Consider the following 25,157-nt stretch of genomic DNA (forward strand, 5'->3'; position numbering starts at 1 on the left):
TTGATGTATGTATGGATTGTGATAAGAGTTGTATGAGCCCCTAATAAAATGATTTAAGAAAAAAAAGGATCTATCCAGCTAACATTTTTCTCCCTCCTGGCATCTAATTAACACCCACTGGAACACGGAAAATACAATGTTACTCAATGAGGAGCAACCTGAAATCAAGCAGGAGCTAAACCATCAAAACTAGTATACACACAATTTAACCTAAATTCTGTGACACACTGACACACATGCATGCCTCAATTACCATGTAAGCATTCCTTACAGGATTGAGAATGAATCCTTGGGGTGGATTCATTGGGGGGTGGGGGAATCACAAAACTGAGCATATTTCGTTTTGTAATTGCTACCACCTTAAGAACAGAAAAGGGCAGCCTCATACCCTTGTCCATCTGGCCTCTAGGTACAACACAGTCCCGGGGGTTGCCCTCTGGTCTTCTAGCTAGTGACCAGGCTGCATTTACTAGGCAACTGAACCTCCTCTGCAGAGACGATCTCAGCTCTGGCTTTTGAGCCTGACAATCCTCTCTACAATGTAGTCTCCTAGTTCCCTCAAATTACTGGTGACAGAACGACACCATACAGACCCTTCTGCCCCTAACTCTAAAGATGATGGGACTTCAACTTAAAGACTCTTACCCCACAACCCTACCCTCTACAATTTCCTAAATGCAACAAACATCCGTGAGGAGGCTTCAAAAAGTTGGTATGAAAAGATCCATGAATTTTGAAGCCCTCTGGTACCCTGTAATTATGATTTGAGCATTAGCATCCAGTTTACCTCTGCAAAGGGACTCTGGTGATACAGTGGGGTAGGTATCCAGTGGCTAACTACAAGGTCAGAGGCTCAAACCCACCAGTCCCTCTGTGGGAGGAAGGAGAGGTCTGTCTGCTCCTGCAAAAATGACAGCCTTGGAAGCCTATGGAGCAGTTCTCTTCTGAACGGACTTGACGGCCGCTGGTTGTATCTCTAAGTGACTGAATGCTGGACTGCTGTGTCAGCAACAATTCTGATTTCACACTCAAGACAGAGGATGGAAGAGAGTACAAGAAGGTCAAGAGGAAGACAGACAGGTAAATACCTCTCACAGATATTAACCTCAACATCAAGTTCTTACCACGCCCACTAAGCAACACACAATGCACTCCTTAAGAAATCTTTCCACTGTATATTTAGTCACTCTTACCTTAAATAGGGCAGAAAAAAATGCCCTCCACAGGCATCCCTCTCCTGTCTAGTAAGATACTAAACTAGGTAAAATGCTTAAGAAGTGTGAATGGATGTACCTTTCTAGCCAGGCAAGACCTACTCATACTAGGGCCTGGAAAGGAGTGCAACAGCTAACACATCAAGCCTTTCATTCATGCTTTAAGGCCAGGTTTACTCTCAAATTCTGATTGCCTGTTACCATGCTATCTCCCCTTCTACGAATGTTTCAAGCACTTATGGTCAAAACTTTACCACCTAGTTACACTGTATAGCATTTAAGCCATACTTCTTATGACCTCTGAGAGCAGTAACTAACCCGTACTTCATTTTACTCCCAGGTCTGGATGCAATGCTTAGCACCAAACCTACCGCCCTCAACATCTGATAAACTGAAGTTAAACAACAACAAAACACAAGAGATCTAGCACCTAAAAGATATGAAAGAGTTAATCTCAGATCCATGTTTATTTAGAAATGTGCATTCGGATCCAAAGTTCAAGCTATTAGTCTATGACTCAGGCACTGTCTGTCTGGTTATGGGATCCCAAACATTCCAGAATTGTCTGAGAACCTTAACTTTATATTCTGGTGCAGAAGTATGAGGCGTGGTCCGAGTTTCTGGATCTCTAATGGGTGAGGTTCAGTGACGTTTGGGGAATGCACTGAACAGACCTAACTGCTAAAATAAGCTCATTCGCAATCCCTCCCATGCCCCGTGGTCAATGTGTTCAGTTCTCTCCTAAAGGCAGATCTGGTTATGTCACCACTCAAACCACGTCAAAGGTTTTCTACCACCTACTTAGAAAATGCTGGTCTAGTTTCTCATAATGGTGCAAGGTTGCTTGTCTACCTGACCTGTGACCTGTGTCTACTTCTAAGCTCCTCGATTGCATATGGAAACCACAAAACCAGAACAAAGCCCACTGCCCTCAAGTCAATTCCTACTCAAACGGAACCTTTAGGACAGAACAGAACAGCCTTTAGTGGGTTTCTGAGGTTGTACCTCTTTAAAAGTTCTGAAAGCCCCATCTTTCACCCTCAGAGCAGCTGGTGGGTTCGAACTGCTTGCCATGTGGTTTGGACGTGTCAACACCTAACCCATTTTACTACCAGTATTCTTGTCTCTTGCACTTGGCAAAGGGTCTTCATATAAGAAAGGCTGGTTTTCTCTGAGCACTAAGTATAAGTAAAAATGGATATTGTGTTTCCTATTTTCCACTGTTTAAACTTGGCCCCAGAGCTTAGCTGTATTGAGAATTCTTCTTGGGAACTCTTCTCAAACCTATTTATTTCTCAAAAGATACAACAAATATACCTACGGAGAGGTTTACAGTCTGTGGAGTTTTAAAGGATTTCTGGTTGGTTTTTAAGCTTCCAGAACCCAGATATATTTATGAAAGATAAAAGATGTGGCAGCGCCCTCACTGGTCTCTCCCTCGCCTCTCTTCCCCCTCTCCTCCCATCCATTCTCCTTTGTCTCCCCACCCCACCCCCCAACCCCCGTCTCCACATGGACCACCAAGCGAGGCCAAGGTCACCTCCTCCAGGCTGCCCACAGATTTGCCATCAAGAAAGCAGTCACAGTCCAGCCGAGCCAAGAAGATGACCCACCCCCTTCCACGTTGCTCAAGGACTACCAGAACATCCCTGCAGTTGAGAAGGTTGATGATGTTGTAAGAAGACTCTTGTCGTTGGAAATGGCTAAAAAGGAGAAGCTAAAAGTCAAGCAAGAGTTGTTGATGAACAAGATCGTGGAAAACCCTGAGGACACCAGCTCCCTGGAGGCTCGCCTTGACTGTCAAGATGCGCAGCTACGAAGAGCACATGGAGAAGCATCGCCAGGACAAAGCCCACAAGCGCTACCTGCTCATGAGCATCGACCAGAGAAGAAGATGCTCAAAAACCACGGCAAAACCAACTACACCGTCTTTGAGAAGACGGGCCAGGAGCTGGGGATTGAGCACACCTTCTTCCCCACCCCCCTCTGCTACAGAAAGGCCCAACGCTGTGGCCAAAGGTCACTGTGCACTTGGGTTTCCCAGGAGGTTCAAAAGCTGAAGAAGCAAAAAAGGACCCTAAAAGTTGCAGCTGCTGCAGCCCGGAAACAAGGTCAGAAGAGCCCAGAGGGGCCTGCAGAAGCCAGACCAGAGGCACTGGGGTGGGTGGGGGGGTGTCAATAAATTCTGTTCCCAGGGGGGAAAAAGACGTGGCAGCACCCTAGCTTAAATCAAGTGGTGAAATGCGCCTTTGAGACAAAATGCTAAACATATAGTGAAGAAAGAAAAGAACTTCTCTCCTAAAATGAAATATATAAAAGAAGGTGTGGGTTCATTTCCACTCATGTCCTCCTCTTACCCTTCCTTTCTCGCTTTTCCATGCTTCCAGTCCTCCTGCTGACTTCATAGTTAACCACCTCTTCTTTTAAGAAAGTTTCTTTTAAATTATAGTTAAGCATCTCTTCTTTAAATATAACTCACTACCACCGAGTTAATGCTTACTCATTGCAACCCTAGGACAGGGTACAACAGTCCCTGTGAGTTTCCAAGACTTAAATCCTTACGGGAGTAGAAAGTCTTCTCTTTCTCTCTTGGAGTTGGCTGGTGTTTTCGAATTGCTTAACCTCAAGGATCGCACACAGCCTAATGTACAACCACTATTGTGAGTGGGTTGCTCATTAGGCACACAGGACAAGACCACTGCCTTCCACAGTTCATGGCCCATGGGAGAATGCTCATGGCTCAGCCATGGGAGCTGATGAAGCAATGGCCAGCCTGCCTCTCTGCCTGAGATAAACGGACACTTGCCTCCTGTTCCCTGACTAAAGCTGCAGAAGTCAGCAGTCTGCAATCTTATCAGTTACTTCCTGTTGCCAGCCTCAACCTCCCTTCCCGTCTGTGGATCACTTGGCTGATGTGTTAATGTTGTTTTGTAACTCCTTCAAAGAATTGTGAACTGTTCCATTGTGTAATCCTGTCACAGAAAGGTGTTGAACGCTGCCTCTAATAAAGTTTGAGGCCCTGGAGCGCCTCAACTTTTTGCTATCCCTTTTGTATGTGTTCTCCTTGAAGACTGTACCCTCACAAACCTGTTCGAGTTACATCTTACAAATATGCCACCAAGGATTCGTGTGTGTGTGTGTATACATACACACATACGTACATATACATGCACATGTATATATATACACATATGCATATAGTCCTATGTACAAACACATAATTCAGGTTTTAGACTATAAACACGCAGCCTCTGATTTCATTCAAGACACCTCATTCTTAGAGACAGCCCTAAGTGGGAAGGGGTAAAAATGGTTATAAAACAATCATTAAGTGTTTGATTTATATGATTTTTATTCCTAATTATTGAAATATCAGAGGGAATAATGAAGAATAAGCATTCTTTCCTTCTCTGTTCTAAAATTTTATTTCCATTGTAAACATTTCTGCCTTGGCTTAAAAAAAAATTCCAGACCTACCAGTGCTCAAATGATAATACATTTAAATAGACAACCCAAGTAAGACCAGCTGAGTCACACACGAGAGAGTCATTACAAAAAGGGCAGCAGAGCTACATGAACCATCAGGATTTGTTGTACCTTAAAAGAAGTTTTGAAGGAGTACGATTAGTATGATTCTATTTGACAAGTATGATTCTAATGAAAGAAATACCCATGTGTATTTGAAAAATGCCAACACCAAACTAAGGCTGTCCTGAGTGAAATTGTGGGCCAGGGAACTCATTGTGCAGGGACTGTCCTGTATCTGGAAGGATATCTAGTGGTTCCTTTGGTCTCCACACACTAAGTGCTACACTTACACTACAGCGTTTTTGTAGTGTAAGCAACCAGAAATGTCTGTATTATCTCCAGGGGGAAAAGGACTCCTGCCAGGGATCCACTACTCTACTTGGGTTTATAGTATTTACCTCCAGAGAAGGATGAAACTGGGGCAGCTCAAAAGGGAAGTACAAGGGAGTACATTGCAACCCCCCCCACCCACACACTAAAGGGAAAAAGCTCTGCTGGTAGGACCTTACGTAGTATGCAGCTCCCCCTGCTCCCCAGCTACTGTTGAACATCTTGCTCTGAGTTAGTGGATCCAGTGGCATCACCTGGGAAAGTTCTCTCTGGTCACAGTGAATTTTTTTGTAAAAGTACTTTTGCTTGAACCTTGTTTTGTGTGATGGCTGATTTAAGAGAACCGTGCACAGCTGTGAAATTCTGTTTCCTGCTCAGGAAAAATGCTGTAGAAACTGTTGTGATGTTGAACACAGCTTACAAGGACAGCGCTATGGGGAAAACTCAAGTGTACGAGTAGTTTTCTGGTTTCAAAAAGGTTAAATTTTGATTGATGACAAATCTCGCTCTGGTCTTCCGCCAACTTCCCAAATGGAAGAAAATGTTGATTCGTAGTGCATTTGGAATTTGTTCCCCCAGGTCAGACTGTTAATCAAAGCTTTCTTTTTAGAAGTTCTGAAAAGATGGTGTAACAGTGTGTGACAAAAAAAAGGCTTGATTTGTGGCAGATTGGGGACTGGTTTTGCCACCACGACAATGCACCGGCTTAAACAGTCATCTATCTCAGTGCACCAGTTTTTGGCAACAAACAGCATGGCTCTTTTGTCCTATGCACTTTACTCACCTGACCTTGCTCCATGCCACTTTATTTTTGTTTCTGCAAATGCAGAGGAACATGAGGGGACAGCGATTTGACAATTTAGAAGAGGTGAAGAAAAAAATGAGGGAGGTGCTGTTAGCCTTCCAAACGATGAGCTTGAAAAATGTTTCCAAGAATGGAATTGCAGATTTGACAAATGTATTAAGTACAATGGAGAGTACTTTGAAGGTGACAAGGTTCTTTTGTTAAAAAAAAAAAGTTAAATCGATAGCTTTGGGAAAAAAATAATTCTTGGCCTTTGGGGTATATCCCAAGTACTTTTCTTTCTCCTCCTACTTAACTTATTTCTGCATTGTGTGGACACACACTCTTTCTTCATCAAGTGTTTACTCCATATATAACTGTTCTGAAAAATATGTAAAAAATCATCCCAAGACTACCCTGGTCTTACAGAACAGCAAAACACATACACCCAAATGGTCAGGAAACCTGTTATTACGCCACACTCACCTTCATAGGGTTTTCATCGTAAGTCGGGGTTCCCAGGTCCATCTCAGCTTCATGCTCTAGGCTGGCATCATCTCCTGGGCTTTCCCAAGTAGGAGGATCCCACTGAGTCTGCCTAGAAGAAAGTGAGAACAGCTACACTGTCATGGCCACGAAGCAGAACTCTGGCGCAGATGTCTTTGCTCATTCGCAAACCACATTGAATCCAACATGCAATGAGATGAGTCATTTCCATGAGAGATAGGTCTGGCACATTTCTGCAACAATGTGACAACAGTGGCTAGGTGTCACTGAGAGCAGAATAACCATGTGTCTTGCCTCTCTCTTACCTCCTTTTTCATAGCCTGAAAACAACTCAGCAAAGCTTTAAAAAGTACATGGACGAGATGCCTGCCTGTGCCATCTCTGTGTAAGTGACTATACCAAGCAAACACTTGGGACAAAATAAATCACAAAAGCAGTCCTCTCAACCTTTGAACCCTTGTGAGGAGACAGACCCTGTTTTAAGAAGTCTTTCTGCTTGCAGTTCTGCCTGTCCGTTTGGTAGCATGAAATAGGTGTTTGAATTTAAAGATGTGTTGTTGTTTTTTAAACCAACAAAGAAATGTGTGAAGGAACGAAATTTGGGGGAGTTAAATATTAAGGGTTTAATTTTATAGAATACAAAAAGGGACCCTACAACTCACCAACACAAAGACAAACTACCCAATTAAAAAATGGGCAAAGGATTTGAAATGACATTTCACAAAAGATATACACGTGATCAACAAGCACATGGCAAGATATCCAATACCATCAGTCACGACAGAGATGCAAATGAAACCAGAATGAGATACCACCTTCACCCCCAACTGAGTAGCTAGACAGAAAACAATCAATGCTGTTGAGGATGTGGAGAAAGCGGACCCCTTATTCATCGTTGGTGGGAGTGCAAAATGGTACCACAGTGGAGAACAGTTTCCTCAAAAAATTAAACATTGAGCTCCTCCTCTCCTCTCTCGCTCCCTCCTCTCCCCGACCCCTCTGCTCCTCTCCCGTCCTGTTTCCCTTCCCCCTCTCTCCACGTGGACCACCAAGCAGGGCTGAGAATTCCCTGGAGTGCCATCCTGCTGTGTATAAAAGGAGCCCGCTGAAAAGCAGGAGGAGGGAGCTTATTGCCAGCAAGAGCCAGGGATGGAGCATGTCCTCTGGACCTGAGATTCCTGTGCAGTGAGCCTCCTGGATCCAGATGATACCTACAACACCAGGGAGTAGCAGCAGAACCAAGAGCCAGAGGATGGAGCAGAGGGATGGACTTCCCAACCCACACGGCAGGAAACACTACCTCTCTCAGCTGAGTCCCTTGGAGACTCTCTACTGACAAGACTCACTCCCTGGGAGACATTGCAGAAGACAAGACAACATGGATGCAACCTGACCCCTGAAACTGAGGAAGCCATAGAGAGACCCCTGCCAGCACTGAGATGCTTACAATACCACTGGACCCTAAGACTTTCTACCTGCTGGCTTGTGTTTCGTGAGTCTGAAGAGGGCTTTATATATTGGACATATGGGCTAATATCGGACTTACGGACTTGATCTGGCCTGGGCTGAGACATTTTCTCAATTTTCAATTGCTCTTGTATTTATATACACAGAATCGGAAAATGCTTTCACATATATTTTCTTATACGCCTCTTTATACCTTTCTTATATACCTCTTTCTTATACGCCAAATAAATAAATAAATAAATTAATTAAACACTGAGCTACCATACATATTGACCCAGGAATTCCACTCCTAGTAATCTCAAGAAACTTAAAAGCAATGGCACAGACACAGGTACACCCGTGTTCACCGCAGCACTATTCTAAACAGCCCAAAGATGAGAGCCCCTCAATGGCAAGCAACAGATTACCGGTAATTGGTTTAAAAAAAAAAAAAAAAAGGTTTATTCAGGGGACTTCAAAAGGCTCATGGGGAAAAATGGACTTAGAGCAACAAGGGAAACCTTGAGAACATGTTGCATGAAGTAAGCCAATCAAAAAGGGACAAGCACTGCATGACTACACTTAGGTGAAATCTCTCTAATAGGTAAACGTATAGAGCCTGAAGTTTATTAATGTGTTACTAGCGACTGGCAGGTGAGAGTTCGTATTTAGGAAGCACTCAATTTCTGTTTCTGTGAAACATGGCGACAGATACTGGTTTCACATAAAAACAAACTCTCTGCCACCGAGTTGATACAACTCACAGCCACCCTACAGCACCGGGCAGAACTCCCCTGTGGGTTTCCAAGACTGTAACTCTTCACAGGAGTAGAAAAGCCCTCTCTTTTCCCAGGAGCAACTGGGGTTTTGAATTGCTGACGTGGTGGTTAGCAGCCCATTGTTTAACTACTACACCAACTGCCTGCTTTCATTAATAAATAAATAGTATATGTGAAAAACACAGAATCGGAAAATGCTTTCACATATATTTTACAATTTTCAAAAATATATATATCTTCAGCTTACAATAGTCTCAGCTGACTGCAAAAAGAAGGGCTCAAGTATGTCATTTTATTATCAATTGAAAGTAGGCAAAGGCTTAAAAATATTTTTAATGAAAAAAACGAAACAAAACAAAACACCAAAAACTGAACCGAGGTCTGTGGAAATAAGGCCAAGTCAGCCATTGGTTTTCTGCTTTCTGCCCATACCATTCTTCAGCCAGCAACACCGAGCTTTAGAAATGATTGTGATGAGGCTCACCTCTGATCTATAGAACTAGTTTAAAACATAGTTAAAAATTTCTACTGTAATTAAAGAATTAAAGAATCTCTGTGGGGTTATTATGGACAATGAACAGATTATTGCCCGCTCCTACGTAATAAAGAATATCCAGATGAAAGTGGGAAAGATACGAATGTAAATATGAAAAGCGATCTCTCTTATCTTTATTTTGGAGGAGTGACAGCACCTTACAAAGCCACTCCTTGAAAGCTTATAAAGTTCTTTTTCATGGTAGCCAAGAAAGCCTTAATGATCATAATTCAAAATGAAAAAGATGCATGAAAGTTTTACATTCTTTCTCACAAAGTATTAGAAATAAAAATATTTTCAATGTATATTGTTTAATATTCTTGATAACTAGATCTAACAACAGAAATAAATGCTGCAAATGAGCAATTCACAAAAGCTACACAAGCCAATGATCTAAAGAAGAAAATGCATCTCAACAATAAAAGAACCGAAAATAAGAGTTGCCAGCAAATTACACCCACAAGAATAAATGTACTGGCTTATTTGTACATATTTTTGGATGAGTACAATGTGAGTTCAAACACGTTTTTTAAATGGTAGGATGACAATATTTATCAATTATATGTTTATCAACATAGATCAACTTTGATCAACTTCTAAGAATACATTCTTAATAAAGTTTAAAACGAGTATCTCTAAGAATGTTCACAGGAGTTCTGGTTAGTGGGCTACATGATGGGCTGCAAGCCACAGGGTCAGCAGTTTGAAACCACCAGCTGCTCTGTAGGAAAAGGATGAGTGAGCAGTTTCAGTCTGGGAAACCAACAGTGGCAGTTCCACCCTGTTTCCTAGGGTTCCTATCCGTCATAATTGACTGGATGGCGTTGAGTGTGAGAAGAATGTTCAGTATAGGGCTACAGTACATGTAAAATGGTGAAAGCCATCAAGTAGGGGTGGAGTAAATAAAATTTGGTACTGCTTTACAATAGAGTTGAGGTTGGCAAGCTTTTTCTATAAGGGACCAAAACAAAACAAAAACTGCCAAACCTGAGTGATAGCAATCCTATAGAACAGAGCAGAACTTCCCCTTAGGGTTCCCAATGTTGTCAATCTTCATGAAGCAGACAATCTTATCTTTCTCTTGCAGAGTAGCTGGTGGGGTTAAATCAATGGCATTAAAGTCAACCAAGCTTTAACTTACTGCACCATCAGGGTTCTTTTTTTTTTTTTTAAGATTGCGTAATGTGTTTATTAAATACCTTGTGTTAAGCCTGTTTTTCAAAATGGTTTCGATGGCCCCACTTGTCATGTGAGTGCAAAATTAGGATAAAATCAGAGTTCCTTTGTAAAGGACCAGATAGTAAGTATTTTCAATTTTGTGGGCCACACGATCTTTGTTCCAATTACTCAATTCTGCCAATGTAATGTGAAAGCGGTAATGTTAACAGGTAATGAATAAGTGTGGCTGCATTCTTATAAAATTTTACTTGCCAAACAATGGCCCATGAGCAGCTTGCCTACCCCTACAATACAGTTTAAGTGTTAAAAGGATCTCAGTTCTATATTAATACAAAAGTACCATAGAGTAGGTAAATACAGAATAAAAAACATACGCCTTTAACAATTTACATGCTATGCACAAGAGTGTAAAAACACACTATAAAGTACACATACCCATATAAAGCTACCTTACACATATTTTCCAAAAAATGTTAGGTGAGCTATCTTTGGCTTATGTTCTCAGAATTGATCTTTTTTTTTAGTATCTTTTATTTATTTTCTACAATTAGCATACTTAAGTTTTGTATCTCCCCACCCACCCACCCACCACCCACCACCCACCCCACCCCAGGCCCACAAAAACAACAATCTAGCAGAGTGTGTATCTGTGTGTGTGTTTTGGGAAGTTAATTAAGCTTTTAACTTTTACCTAACATACAACTTAATGACAGCACTCACACTAATTAGCTGTGCCCCTTACCCTAGTCAATGTGATTTTTCTATCCCCTGAAGCTGAAACTCAGTTTTCCATAAGCAACCCTTTGTCTTACCTTGGTAACTAGTAACAAATTTTGGTTTTAATATACTTGCCCGTTCTTCTTGTATTTATACAAGTGAGGTAATACATTAGCTGTCTTTTTATGACTGACTTATTTCATTCAATATGTCTTCAAGCTCCAACCAGATTGCATCATGTATCAAGACTCTATCTTAGAATTCCATTGTCTGCACACACGGCACTTTGTTCAGCCATTCATCTGTTGCTTGTTTCTACTTTTTGGCTAATCTGAATAGTGTTGCAATGAATATTGTACAAATCCCCGAGCCTGTGATTTCAAGTCTTTGGGGTGTACCTAAGAGTAGAACTATTGGTCATATGGTAATTCTATTTCTAGTACTTTGAGAAACTGCCATTATTCCACAGTGGCTATACCATTTTGCACTTCCATTAGCAATGGATAAGGATTCAATTTCCCTACATTATCACTAACCGATGTCATTCTATTTTATTTGAATGTTAGGAGGCTTGGTGACGTAGTGGGTTATGTATGGGTTGGGTACTGACCACAAGGTCAGCGGTTTGAAACTGCTAGGTGATCCAAGGAGAAAGATGAGGCATTCTACTCCCATAAAGGACACAAAGGGCAGTTCTACTCTGAGTTTTAGGATCATTAAGAGGTAGAACTGATTTGATGGCAGTGTTTTACTTTTGATCTTAGCCATCCTAACCCAAAGAACCATTACGGTTTTATGATTGCATTTTGTTTCTTATTAGTGTTGTCCAAGTTTCTAAAAACATATTTTTATTATTACATTCTTATCGAGTATAGTTTTGAAAATACCCCCCTAGTCAGTAGCTTGTCTTTTCACCTTTTGGATAAAGTCTTTTTGTTGAACAACAATTTAAAATTTTTATTGGGTCCCATTTATAGTTATTTTGTGTTGTGCTATTACACCTTTCATCAGACAATCCATTGTTCAGAGTTAGGACTAAGTGCTGGCCCTCAACCACTTTCGCCCAATAATTTTATGATTTTAGTTTGCAACATAGGTCATTAATCAATTTTGAATTATCTTTCTGTATGGCATGAGATGCATATCCTGTTCCATTTTTCTGCATGTGGAAATCCTTATTTTACAGTACCATTATTGGACTCTTCCTTCCAAATGAGCTTAGTATCCTTGTCAATCAAAAATATAAGTGTGTTTATTTCTGGATTCTCAATTCTTTTCCATTTGTCTACATGACTACTATTATAGATGTACCAGGATATTTTGATTACTGGAGCTGCCTAGTAAGTTTTATTTTTCCTAGAATGTTTTAAAAGCAGTAATTTCGAGTCTTCCTATTTTATTCTCTTCCAAAACTACTTTAGCTATTTGGAATCAAATTAATAAATTACCTATTAATTCTATTTGAAAATTAGTGCTGTCACCAATAAAATATTCTCAGAAATAGATATTAGATTTTTAAATACAGAAATAGTATCTATGGAAGAACTTAGCATTCTACTATCATCTGTGGACCAAATACAGACAACTATCTGTTTTGGTAAATAAAATTTATAGTTACCCAGTCATGCTTGTTAGTTATTTTCATATGGTTGCTTTTGTACCACAAAGGCAGAGTTAAGTTGTTCCCACAGGGACTTTATGTTCAGCAAAACTGAAAATATTTACTCTCTGACCTTTATAGAAAATGTTTGCAAACAACCCCTGGTGTACCTACAATGCTGAATTAAATTAATAATCAGTTTTATACACTTTTTTTTCTCTCTAAAAATTCACGTAGATTAAAAATATACTCCAAAATGTCTAAAAGGACAAAAGTCTAAGGCCTGCCATACATTTAAGATATGATTTTGGAAATCCAGCAGCCCTCAAACATAGTGAACAGCCAAGGATGACAAGTCAATATATAATCAATCTTTTATGACAATAGGTTCTTGGACAAAGTGGAGGCAGAACTCGGTGATACCCACACAGTCCCTCTTACCTTGTGATGACATGGTAATAATAAATCTTTCCTTCTGGGTCACGGGCTGTCTTCCAGTTGGGAGGTAAGACAATGGTTTTTGGTTTGGGAGGAGAAGGAGGTGGCAGATCCAGGAGATTATTTGTCACAACCATTTCAGGCTTAAAAAAACACACACATTTTAATCAGTGATTGGTTGTTTCATCTGGCTAACATTAAGAAGCAGCATACAAAAAGTACATCTCCTTATGGGAAAAAAAAGAGGCTATAAAAAAAGATTTTTAAAATGTATATATGAATATTTTAAAGGTACCATCAGGGAAATGATCCAAGAGGCAGATGGCCCCCAAGTATATCACCTATAATATCACATAAAAACCAGTGAGTAACTCATTATCTAGACCAGTGTTTGCCAACGTGGGCAACACCACTGGAATGATGCAGCGGGCCTGTGAAAGCAATAACTACCTACACACTGTGTTGTTGGATTACAGAAGTTTGTAACTGCAAAGGAGGGCATAGAGTAATTTTTTTTTCCCTGTAAAGGGGGAGAGGCAAAATAAGCTTAGAAGCCTATGATCTAAAAGTATTTTCCAGCCTTTAAAAACAAAGAACCTAAATGACGGACATCAACTTTGCTGTTGTTAGGCATCGTTGAGTTGTCTCTGACCCACAGTGACCGTATGCACAACAGAACGAAACACTGCACGGTCCTGTGCCATCCTCACAACCGTTCCTATGCCTGAGCTCAGTGATGCAGCCGCTGTGTCAATCTATCTCACTGAGGGTCTTCCCCGACTCCTGACTGACCCCCACCCCCACCCTGCTTTACCAAGCATGATACATCCTTCTTCAGGGCCTGGTCTCTCCTGACAATATGTCCAAAGTATGTAAGGTGAAGTTTTTGCCTCTAAGGAGCATTTTGGCCTTACTTCTTCCAACACAGGTCGGTTTTGTCCCTTTAGCAGTCCATGGTACTCTCCGTATTCTTCTCCAGCACCACAATTCAAATGCATCGATTCTGCTTTTGTCTTGTTTATTAAATGTCCAACTTTCACATACATATGAAGCAATGGAAGATACCTAGGCTTGAGTAAGTCCCTCAAAGTAACATCCTTGGCTCTTCAATACTCTAAAGAGGTCTTGTGCAGTAGATTAACCTAATCCTATACATCTTTTGATCTCCTGATTGCAGCTTCCAAAAGCACTGATTGTAGATCCAAGTAAGACAAAATCCTTGGTAACTTCAATCTTTTCTCCATGTATCATGATGTTACCCATTGGTCTAATTGTGAGGATTTTGGTTTTTTTTACTCTGAGTCATAATCCTTACCAAAGACTATAATCCTTGATCTTCATCAGCAAGCACTTCAATTCCACCTCACTTTTAGCAAGCATATAGTAGGTTGTCAATAAAACCTTCCCCTCCAATCCTGATGCCACATTCTTCTTCATATAATCCTGCTCTGCTCAGCATACAAATCGAAAAAGTATGGTGCGAGAATACAACCCTTTCCTGATTTTAAACCATGCAGTGTGCCCTTGTTCTGTTCACACAAGTGCCTCTTGATCCAGGTACAAGTTGCAAATGAGCACAGTGAAGAATTCCCAGTCTTTTCAAGGTTTTACACTTTATTATGGGCCGCACTGTGGAATGTCTTTGCACAATTAATGAAACACAAGTAAACATCTTTCTGTTATTCTCTGCTTTCAGCTAAGATCCATCTGACATCAGCAATGGTATCCCTTGTTCCACATCCTCTTTTAATCTATCCCGAACTCTGGCTGCTCCCTGTCACTATATTGCTGCACCCATGGTGGGGTGATTTTGAGGAGTGCTCCAGCAGCAAATGAAGACCCCAAAGACTCCACTGCTCCTTTACTGTCCTCACGTCACTCTGGTCGACTTCCCTCCAAGAAACTGGCCCTTCCTCAGTCACATTTTGAGTGCCTTCAGAGCAGAGGGGCTCATCCTCCAGCACGAGCTCCGACAGTGAGCTGTTTCTTTGTTTAGGCGTTTAGTATCTGACAATGCTTCAAAGCTATACATAAGGTTTCCAGAGGCCGATACTTCTTTGTTGTCTGATCTTTGTCTAGAAGTTCCACCGAAACCTGTTCCCTTTGGGTGACCCTGCTGGCATTTGAAATCCCAGGGACACAGCCACACAGTGTGGCACACTGACAGATAAGTGGTGGATACCAACTTTAAGACACTGATTAGTTGCATGAGCTTTTGATATAGTGTTGACTTTTTAAAAAACCTGAAGAGCAACTTCAATAGAACATTAACATTTTATTCATTGTATTTTTTCTTGAAAATGCCACATTTTGAAAAACTTTATAATGATACAATGAATTATTCCTTTTATGTAAGCCCACTGATGAAGAAGAATCTTTTCAGCATGATCTGTTCTCAAGCAATGAAAAGAGGAACCCTTGACACCAGTTTCAGATAAAATGTGCTCACTTTTAGTTAAATACAGGCCTCTGAACATTCTTGGTTTGTGCACATACTCCATCACTATTTTTCTTAGCGCCCCTCTCCCCCCACTCATCTTCAAGTTCCAATTCTCCCCCAGTCCTTTAACTACCCTGTAAAATTATCTTTTTCCTTTGCTTCTGTCATTGAAGAATGTTACAGATCATTTATTTGTTGAATTATGTACCCTTCCTTCACCAAAGAGTGATTCTTTCTTTCCTCAAGTACTCTTTATTAACTTGTAGCAATTACTCAAATATCTCCTCAAAACACACAATGTCATCTTCCTCAATTTTCCACCAATAATCTAATTACTTCTACTTTTTATTCCACCACAATCATACTAGGATATGGCAAGTCTTTAAAATTGAACTCACCTACTCACTCACTGCCTACGAATCTATCCAATTCATAGCAACCTTAGAGTATTCTAAATTCCTAATCTGATGCTACTTTTCTGTTTAAAATCTTTCAACGATTTACCATGTCAACTTCTCATTTTATCAAAAACAAGCCAAAAAAAAAAAACCCCTTAAAAATTTCACTTTATCTTTCTACCCATGTTTCAGAACCCCCAAAATGTCTTTCTGTAATATACATATTGTACAACATATACAGTAAAGCCTATCACTCAAAGCTATGCACGAGTCCAATCATAGTCTCATTCTCATTAAATACTAATAGATGGCTAGTCTAGAAAATTACTTCAGAAGTTCATAGCATATAAAAACAAAGCTCAGGACAATTGGCAAATAAAAGAATAGGAGGAGGAAAGTTGTGATCAATGAGGAAAGCTGTAAATTCCACACATTAAAAAAAATTATATTTGTTAAATCACAAATTGGGCGAGTAATGCACCATGAAGATGGGTGAAACTTTCACAGTTGGGTGAAACTGATCACTATATGAATTAGCCAAAAAATAGAAGGGAAATTTTAAAAAAGAAAGCAAAGTCAATAAAAAAAGAAAACCTTCTAAAGACAAAGTAGGCAACCAAAAAGTGTTTTTTACTGGTTGTAAGGGCTGCGGCTGTCCCGGTGCAACAATTGTCGTCACGGATGCGGTTGGCTGTACCACCACTCCTTGTGGGTGAGCTGTGAAAATCTGTTGTCCCTGGATGTACTGAAGACTTGACTGTGCATAACTCTGAAAACAGAGATTAAATGAGAAATTAACAACTTATGCTTTCGTAGGGCTAATAAAGCAGCAATTGACACAATCCAGGGTGGTACAACCTTACTGGAATATACGTTCAATAATGATTTACTTTTGTTTTTGGTATGCATATTTGGATACAAATGTGCAAACATAATTAAAAATTTTAAAATACAAAGTTTTTTTTATTAAAAATTATCTTAAGTGTTTATTTACATTGGTTTTCCTTTATCACAAGTAAACAGAAAACTGTCTGCTTACTTAACCTCTAGTAAGACTGCAGAGATAGGGAAAGCACTGCTTTTAAGGTATGACAAACAACTCCATGCTGCTCTTTTCATGCTATCTTTGTGTTATCATCTCTTAGTAACTCCATTAGGTTCTCCTGATCAAAAAGGTCAAAGCAGAAGACGAAAGTGATTAAAGTCTAAAATAGTTTTCTAGCTAGCTGTGGTCCTCCAAATTACAATTCCTTTCTAGAAAAACAGAAAAATTCACAGCTTCTAACATTCGCACAGCTCAGATTCAGATCTACATAGTGCTTCAGGATCCAGAAAGCCTATCAGTTTGGAAAACAGGAATCTCTCCAGGCCTGGAGTTATACTAGGAAATAAGTACCACGGCCAAGACTTAAACCTACTCTGGAACTATTTCTCATCAATAAGGGTAAAGTACCCAAAAAGATACGACAAGGAGGAGCCGAGTCAGTCAGAGTACAGTGTAGCAACGATGAAACATACAACTTTCCTCTAATTCTTACTTGCTTTCTCTCCCCCACTATCATGATCCCAATTCTACCTTACCAATCTGGCTAGACCAGATCATGTATACTGGTACAGATAAGAGCTGGAAACACAGGGAATCCAGGACAGAATTGAACAAATACACACTTAAGGACAAATTTTAAATAAATGATTCTATGAGCTCAGATTCTTCCTGGTAAAATTAATGATTCAGAAATATTATTGATAAGGACTAAAAATACAAAATACAGTAATTTCAAATGAGACCAATACAAAGAAAAATGCCCCTAAGGATCTGACTCAGTCAGTGTAGCTACCCAGGAGGTGTGGAGATGAGTACTTACTGACAGAACACAGATAAAGAAAAAAGAGGAAGAAACCCTTGAGTCAATAACAAACCAAACAAAGATAATTGTTAAGATAGAATTACAAAAAAAAAAAAAGAATTATCATCAGAGTGATGTAATAGTACTAAAACCCTGAGGGAAAAAAACGTGTACACCAGAATTGCTTTTACAAGAATTTGGATGCAAGCTGGGGGATCTATGCAGCCTCAGAAATGTTGCAGACACAAATATTCTCTCTCCAACAAAATCCCTATCCCATAGTCTAAGGAAACCGAAAACATTTTTTGATGGGTATCACTGATCAGTACAAAAGGGGATATTCAAATGACAAAAAAGCATGGGAGGGCAGGGAAACATATTAGCAATAAAGACAGTCAAACAACTGTTACTGTCATCTTCACTTATGCAGACTAGGTTTCATAATTATATTCCACATATTTATTGATAAATATTTAGTATTCTGATTCCCCATCCCCCTTTAAGCAAAAGCTAGATCAAAATAAAAATTAAGAAAAACCAGCACCAGAGTAAAACATGTTATTTCCAGAGTGATCAAGAAGTAAACAATCCAGATCTCTATCATAAAGTTGCTAATATTTTAGAGGCTAAAATTTCTTTGACCTTTGGTGACACTATGTAAATAAACCAAGCCCACCGTCACTCAGTTGATTCCGACTCATAGTAACCCATCTTTCGCCCACAAAGTGGCTGGTGTGTTTGAACTGCCAGCCATGTAGTTAGCAGTCCAATGCTTACCCGAAAGTGCCACTGGGCTCCTTAACTATTTTATGTTCATGAGAAATTTGTCTGACAAGGTGAGATGATTAAGTCAGACCCATAATGCAGACCCGGGAAAGGATTTAATTAGTGTGGACTAAAAGACTTGGCTTCTTTAGTTTAGACTGGCTCCAAATGTTGGTTGTTGAGACAGCTTCTAAGTTAAAATGAAATTACCCAGCTTGCTCATTCCCTATTCACTAGAAAGACTTTAGGTAAAATGTAGCTGTTTCGAAACAGAAAAACTGATTTAAAGGATGATGACTTGCCATCACTAAGAACGCACCACACACTGGAAATAATTCCCAAAGGAGAGGCTAAAAATGTCTGAACAGTAGCATCACTGTTGGACTAAATGGAATAAAACAAATTGACATGAGATACATTATTTAAAAATCAAACTGAAAAAGGGTAAAGGAAGGGGGTGGGGGAGGGGAAGAAGGACTCCTAAAAGGAAGAATGATCATTTTTCAAAGGTTCTACACTATCTTTCCCAGTGTCAGCCAAGTGACCACTGTAGGCTAGTGTCAAAACACTACCTACTTATCAAAAAAAAAAGGAAAGGAAAAAAAGTCTGGAATCTTAACAGAAGTTACTAAATAAACTTAAGTGGAAAGGAAGGGAAATTGCTTTGCAGTCCAACTTCAATGATGCAGAAGGTGGGCCGGTATCTACTTGTGAGGCATTTCTAAGTATCACGGCCTAAATCTAATTGCGGGGCTCTACCTTTAGGAGACTGTCTCCATTGTGCCTCCATAACTGACTTCAAATTATCCAAAAGGTACTTTTAAAATATAAACCCAGTCTAAAAATCTTTTCATATGCAACTTCTGATGGGTATTATAAGAGAAATCTAAGAAGGTCCAGTACACTGTTCTGCCTCCACTTAAGAGAAAAATCTCTTGGTAACTGAGTAAACTTTATGTGAAAAATTTTAATCAAAGCACTCAGTTTTTATGATCTAATTTAGTATAACTCTGTACTATGCAATTTTGATAAAAAATAAAACAAGCATCTTCTAGTGATGCATTTGTGCTAAGTGTCAAGGTTATTGACACACAAAACACTCACAAAGGTGTAGATGTGCATACCTACACACACATCTATATTGCATCATGCTACATACTACTTCACTGTCTAGGTTATCATACTGTGAGGTCTCAGAGTAGCCTGTGGTGGTATGAGTGACTTGGGGACTTGAATACAGACCTGCAAGGCCTCATCTGATAGGACTGATCTTTGTGTCATGCCAAATGGATGACCGTGACCAGGTTTATTTCATACCCTACTAATATCAATGCTTCCTCAGACAGAAACAGCACTAAAGACCCTGAGAATCAACATGAGACAGAAACCATCCCAATAATCACATTTTGGATAAAAAATATAAATAACTAAACACAACAAGGTAAATGCAGACAAACAGTAAATGGATTGGTAGATTCTTAGGGGTATGGCAGGGGCTGTTGAGGGGAAATAAGGAGCTATTAATAATAAACAATGTGTACAACACAGAAAAAATGACCTAAAATTGGTTATGGTGATGACTGCACAACTCTTTTTATTATGTTTAAAACCATTGAATTTTATGATGAGTATATGTCAACAAAAGTGTTAAAATTAAAAAGAGAAAACGATAATATTCAAAGGTATCAAAGCAAATAAAATATTATCAAAACAGTAAATATTAAAATATCAAAGTACTATATTAAATAAAATATTAAAGCAATAGTTATTATAAGTAATAATAGTAATAAGTAATACTTATTATAAGTAATAATAGATATAAAATATTAAAATAGTTCTAAGCAATTATTTTTTAAAAGATCATAGAATCTTCCCACAAAGTTTTAAGGCAATGTACTACAAGCACATGTCTCAAAAACACCCAGTAAATGATGGGTGAAGACTTCCAACACACACTGACGATATGCTTTTCACTATCCAAAGCCCAACAGAATCTCTATCAATTAATATCATACAAGGGAAAGGAAGGCGAGTAGGAATCACCATACTCCACTTATCTACTACTCTCGTATTAAGTAGGATTAGGGAATCAATAAAAGATTCTTTTATAGGACAGACTGGAAAACTGGAAGCAAGGGGAATTGTGACATTTGAGTCTTTACGTTAATGATTAAACACAAGAGAAATATACTTTGCTCAATGGGATGAAAAAAAAAAAAAAGAATTGCACTCTGTAAGACTATTAAATGACCAGTGTACTCTCTATTGAGGAGTACTGAATGGCTATCTTTAATGGTTGCTGATCTGCTCTTAATAATATTTTTGGAACAATATTTTAAGACTAGGAAAGGGAGAGAAGTTTCATTTCTCTTCTATCTAGGGAAAACTTACAGCTATGGCTCAGTGCAAGAAAGAATATGGCAATGCATAGAAGTTAGGGCCTAAGAAGAAATTTGTTTACAACCTAAGAAACTTTCTACCACCCAGTGAACATCGAGTCCATTGCTACATAGAGCAACCCTATAGGGCACAGGGCACTGCAGAACTGCTGTCTTCCTATGGCTTCTGGGGAAGTCACGCTGACTGCCTCATCTTTCTCCAGTTGTTGGTTGTTTTCCTAACAACCCTCCAATGAGCAACCCAATGCTTAACACCTGGTGCCACCTTTTAAACATATGAAAAACCCAAAATCATATACAAAGAAAATTTATACCCAATGACCAATTAATGTCTATCTTCTTACTTGTCTAATGTAGCACTGTAACATTCATTTAACCGCAATACCAAAAGAAAAACCTAAATATAAGAATGCTCAATAGAATGCTATCTATACTTAAGAAAAAAAATTTTCTCCATTTAAATGACTATCACAGAGGAAAAAATGACTTAATAATGAAATTAAATATTACACAACTACACACACACAGAGATTTGGAAAAATGCTTGAATAATGTTAAATAAAAGTCAATATTACTGTTTGATACCCATGAAAATATCATTAAAAAAGAGTTACCTTTAAAAAAAAAAAGATGGAAATACCATGTTCAGAAGTCTATAGACATAGCTGGAGGCTTTGTCAAGAACCAAATATATTTGTATTTTTGATATTTTTATCTATTAAGATTTCTATAATTTTAAAAATATTAACCTTTTTGACAGGCAGTGATGGGAGAGACATAGTAATGTGGTAAGGATATTGCTGCTTACATTCCTTTTTTTTTAAACTTAAAATGTATTGTTCTGCTTTACCAAAAAAAGAAACTTGCTAAAAATGTGTCTGGTTTTTAAGCTTAACATCATTATGTCTTACCAAAGCAGTATCCTCAAGTTCAGTGTATTAAAGTCACTGTACCAAATTCTATGAAGATAAACAAGCAGGGCATAAAAAAAATAATATACAAACTGGTTCTAGAGAAAGAACAAAGCCAGCCTCAATTACCAGGACAAAGGGTACTATCTTGGCAAGAATATAAAAGAGCAAACTGTATACAGTAATTCCCTGTCTATGTGTAAAAAGGAGAGGAGTTATCCAAAAGGCACCAACTTATTCTGCTTATACAATATGGAAGCTAAGCTTCCATGATGATCCTAGCAGTCACCATCTCCTGCTATTCACATATTGAACCAAGGTTGCACTACGTGACCAACAGAATAGTGCAGAATGAGGGTAATGTCGCTTCCAAGATTAGGCTGTGAAAGAGAGTGCAGCTTCTGTCCCAGTCTGTCTCTGCTGTCTTGCATTATTTCGGAGAAGCTGGCCGGCCTACTGAGAGGCCCACAAGGAGAGGAAGTGAGGCTTGCTGACAACCAACCACATGAGTGAGCTTAGAGTAAATCCTTCATTCTAAGTCCTGTCCTTAGTCCCAACTAACAGTCTGGCTGCAACTGCATGAAAGATCCTAACCCAGAGACACTCAGCTAAGCTGCTTCTGACTTCCTGGAAATGTGAGACAATAAATATTTGCCGTTTTAATCTGCTAAATGTTGGGGCAATTCTTTTCCTAACAACAGATACAATGATTAATTTTTAGGATATTATAAAAAAGTGAAAATTGGGTCAATGTATAAAAGTTGTTTAATAACAGGGTTCCTGCCCTACCTCCCCAAAACCTACAAGAAACGTAACACCCCATGAACAGACTGACAAAGGTAGTTCCAAAATTAGTTACCTGTACAATTGGTGGCGTTGTCTGTGAGTAAGGTGATGTCACACCGTAGACAGTTGGACACGCCTGACCTTGATAATATATGGTTGCTTGAGACTGTGCAGGAGAGTACTGTTGCTGGACATTGCTGATAGACTGAGACTGCTGGTTTGAATCCCAAACACCGTAATTCTGTCCCTGGACTGTGCCTGGGGTTGGCACTGGCAAGACAGTGACACTGGAGTCTTGGTGCACTACACCATCATTCTGGGCTACATACTGTGAACTCGAAACCTCCACAGGAGCTGACACATGTGGCACCACAGGCACTGGGGGAGGGGCAGCAATGGGTTCTGCAGAATGTCCCACCAAGGGTTGAGTGTGATCATAAGAAGCAGGTGAACACACAGGGTCCATGCTGGGTGTGGGTAGGAGCACCTTTCCAGCATTAGGGTTGCTGGGATCCACGTATGCCTGCATGGGGTAACCTGGTGGGTAGCCAGCAAAGGGGTGATGAGTGGCATTATAGCCAAGAGAGTCATAGGGCAGGGGGGATGTCATCCCCAAGTTCTGCATCTGCTGTTGTTGCTTCTGAGCCTCCCGCTGAGCCACCTCTTGCTCAAACAACTTCCGACGCTCCTCTGTAGAAAGTTTATTGCGGTCTTTAATTCGTACTTTCTTTTTAGAAGTTGGTGTATCATATCTAGAAAGAAAGAAACCCCAAGACATTAAGAGGGTCATAAAAAATTTCTCCCCTAAATTATAGCTATAACGAAAGCATTGATAAGTGCTATATTGCTGATGAGTACATCACTACCTAGACTAATTCCAATTTGCCACTAGTTAGAAAATCACAGCCCAAATGTCATAAGCCTACAGATAGGACAAAACCTCAGGGGTACTACTATTAAGATGGAAACCTTAATGTCATCTCTGGTCTTATGATTCTAGAACTTCAAATTACAATATGTGATGTCCTAAATAGATTCTTCTTTATAGCTAAGGTAAGTTCTATAATTGTAAATTCTGAAATTACAACAGAGTTTACCAAATTTGATATATATTTCACCACACCCATTTATAACAAATATCAAGAAGGAAAAAAAATATCATCGAGAAGGTTAAATGAAAGGTGTGTACAAACAAAAGTATGGAGAGATAGTCGCACGTCTGTGACCACTACCAAGTATTTGTACTAGCCTAACACAATACTGTAATGGGTTTTTTTTTCTTTGTTGCATACATCTTTTATTTGGTTTCACTGTAATGGTTTTGATAAAGATCCCAGTAGACCCACAAGAAACTCCGAAGGCTTCAATGATCGTTTTGTGAGCTCTGACACTGAGAATCAAACTCCTAGGAAAGTTCCCTTGACAAAAGTAATCAATGAAAACTAATCTCAAGAGACTTCACTGTCGGGAGGTTAACAATTAAAAATTTCACAGACAAAGGCATAATGTTTATTGAAGACACACACAAAAAAGTGTGGTTTAAACATTCCCAAGCTGTAAATTTCTTTTAAGGTCTTAACGAGGTGAAACAAATGCAAACTGTTTATAAATGAGAGTACTTGAAATTTAACTTCAGTAAATTTTCACAGATAAAAGTTCAGAGAAACACAATTTCACTTAAAATAATATTACACATGTATGGAAAGAGGAAAAAGTAATTCTACCCCCAAATGTCTATTGAATCTCATGCATATACATAATACTATGCCTATGAGTATTCATAACAGCACTATTTTAAAAACAACAGAAATCTACATGAAAGCTGAATGACTATCAATAGAATGAATCGACTGATATATCTGCGTAACAAAATATTATAAAGTCGTGAATGCTCATGAGTAAGCTAAAAAGACATAATATGGAAAAATCTTAGCAATACAATAACAAGTGAAAACAAAGTACTTTCTAAATACAGAAAGTTTAAAACCTTAAAAAAAAAGAAAAAACGAAATAATGAATACAGGATTCAAGATGTGACCTCCAGTAATAAATGTATGATTGTTAAGGTCCTAGCTTTTATGTTGACAGTGAAATTTTATCACAGTGTGATTCACAATACTTTATCACGTCTATTATGATTTTCAAAGTGTGTTTAAATATGTTGCTCAGTTTCACACTTGTTTGTTAATTGGTTTACATACCAGTTCTTGGGATTGTTAGAAGTCATTTTATTTGTTTTACAGTATTTAAAATTTTGTCTTCAATATATTTTGTCTTCAAAATGATATATATATATATATATCATTTAATTGGGGGACTCTTACAAATCTTATGACAATCCATCATTCAATTTATTAAGCACACTTGTACATATGTTGCCACCATTTTCAAAACAATTTCTTTCTACTTGAGTCCTTGGTATCAGCTCCTCTTTATCCCCCTCCCTCCCCATCCTCAGGAATCCTTGATCAATTATATATTATTGTTGTTATTTCGTGTCTTACACCATCCATTGTCTCCCTTCACCCACATTTTTTCTGTTATTCATCCCCCT

At 39.0% G+C, this 25,157-nt stretch overlaps 1 protein-coding gene and 1 pseudogene across 1 annotated transcript in view; one reads left to right on the top strand and one right to left on the bottom strand.

Annotated features, from left to right (window-relative positions):
* Positions 1-3,641, top strand: part of LOC123522529 — a 4,673-nt pseudogene extending 1,032 nt beyond the window's left edge.
* SETD2 (SET domain containing 2, histone lysine methyltransferase) overlaps positions 1-25,157 on the bottom strand; it is a 106,871-nt gene that overhangs the window by 9,040 nt on the left and 72,674 nt on the right. Inside the window, exons 14-17 of the mRNA XM_004703993.3 lie at positions 22,677-23,355; positions 16,530-16,664; positions 13,061-13,200; positions 6,343-6,454 (exon numbers count right to left, since the gene is read on the bottom strand). Coding sequence (XP_004704050.2) covers positions 6,343-6,454; positions 13,061-13,200; positions 16,530-16,664; positions 22,677-23,355 — 1,066 coding nt within the window. The remainder of the gene's footprint in view (positions 1-6,342; positions 6,455-13,060; positions 13,201-16,529; positions 16,665-22,676; positions 23,356-25,157) is intronic.

This window comes from Echinops telfairi, unplaced genomic scaffold, assembly GCF_000313985.2.
Source record: "Echinops telfairi isolate 266 unplaced genomic scaffold, ASM31398v2 ScPeMD7_7420;HRSCAF=8458, whole genome shotgun sequence".
NCBI classification, from domain to species: domain Eukaryota; kingdom Metazoa; phylum Chordata; class Mammalia; order Afrosoricida; family Tenrecidae; genus Echinops; species Echinops telfairi.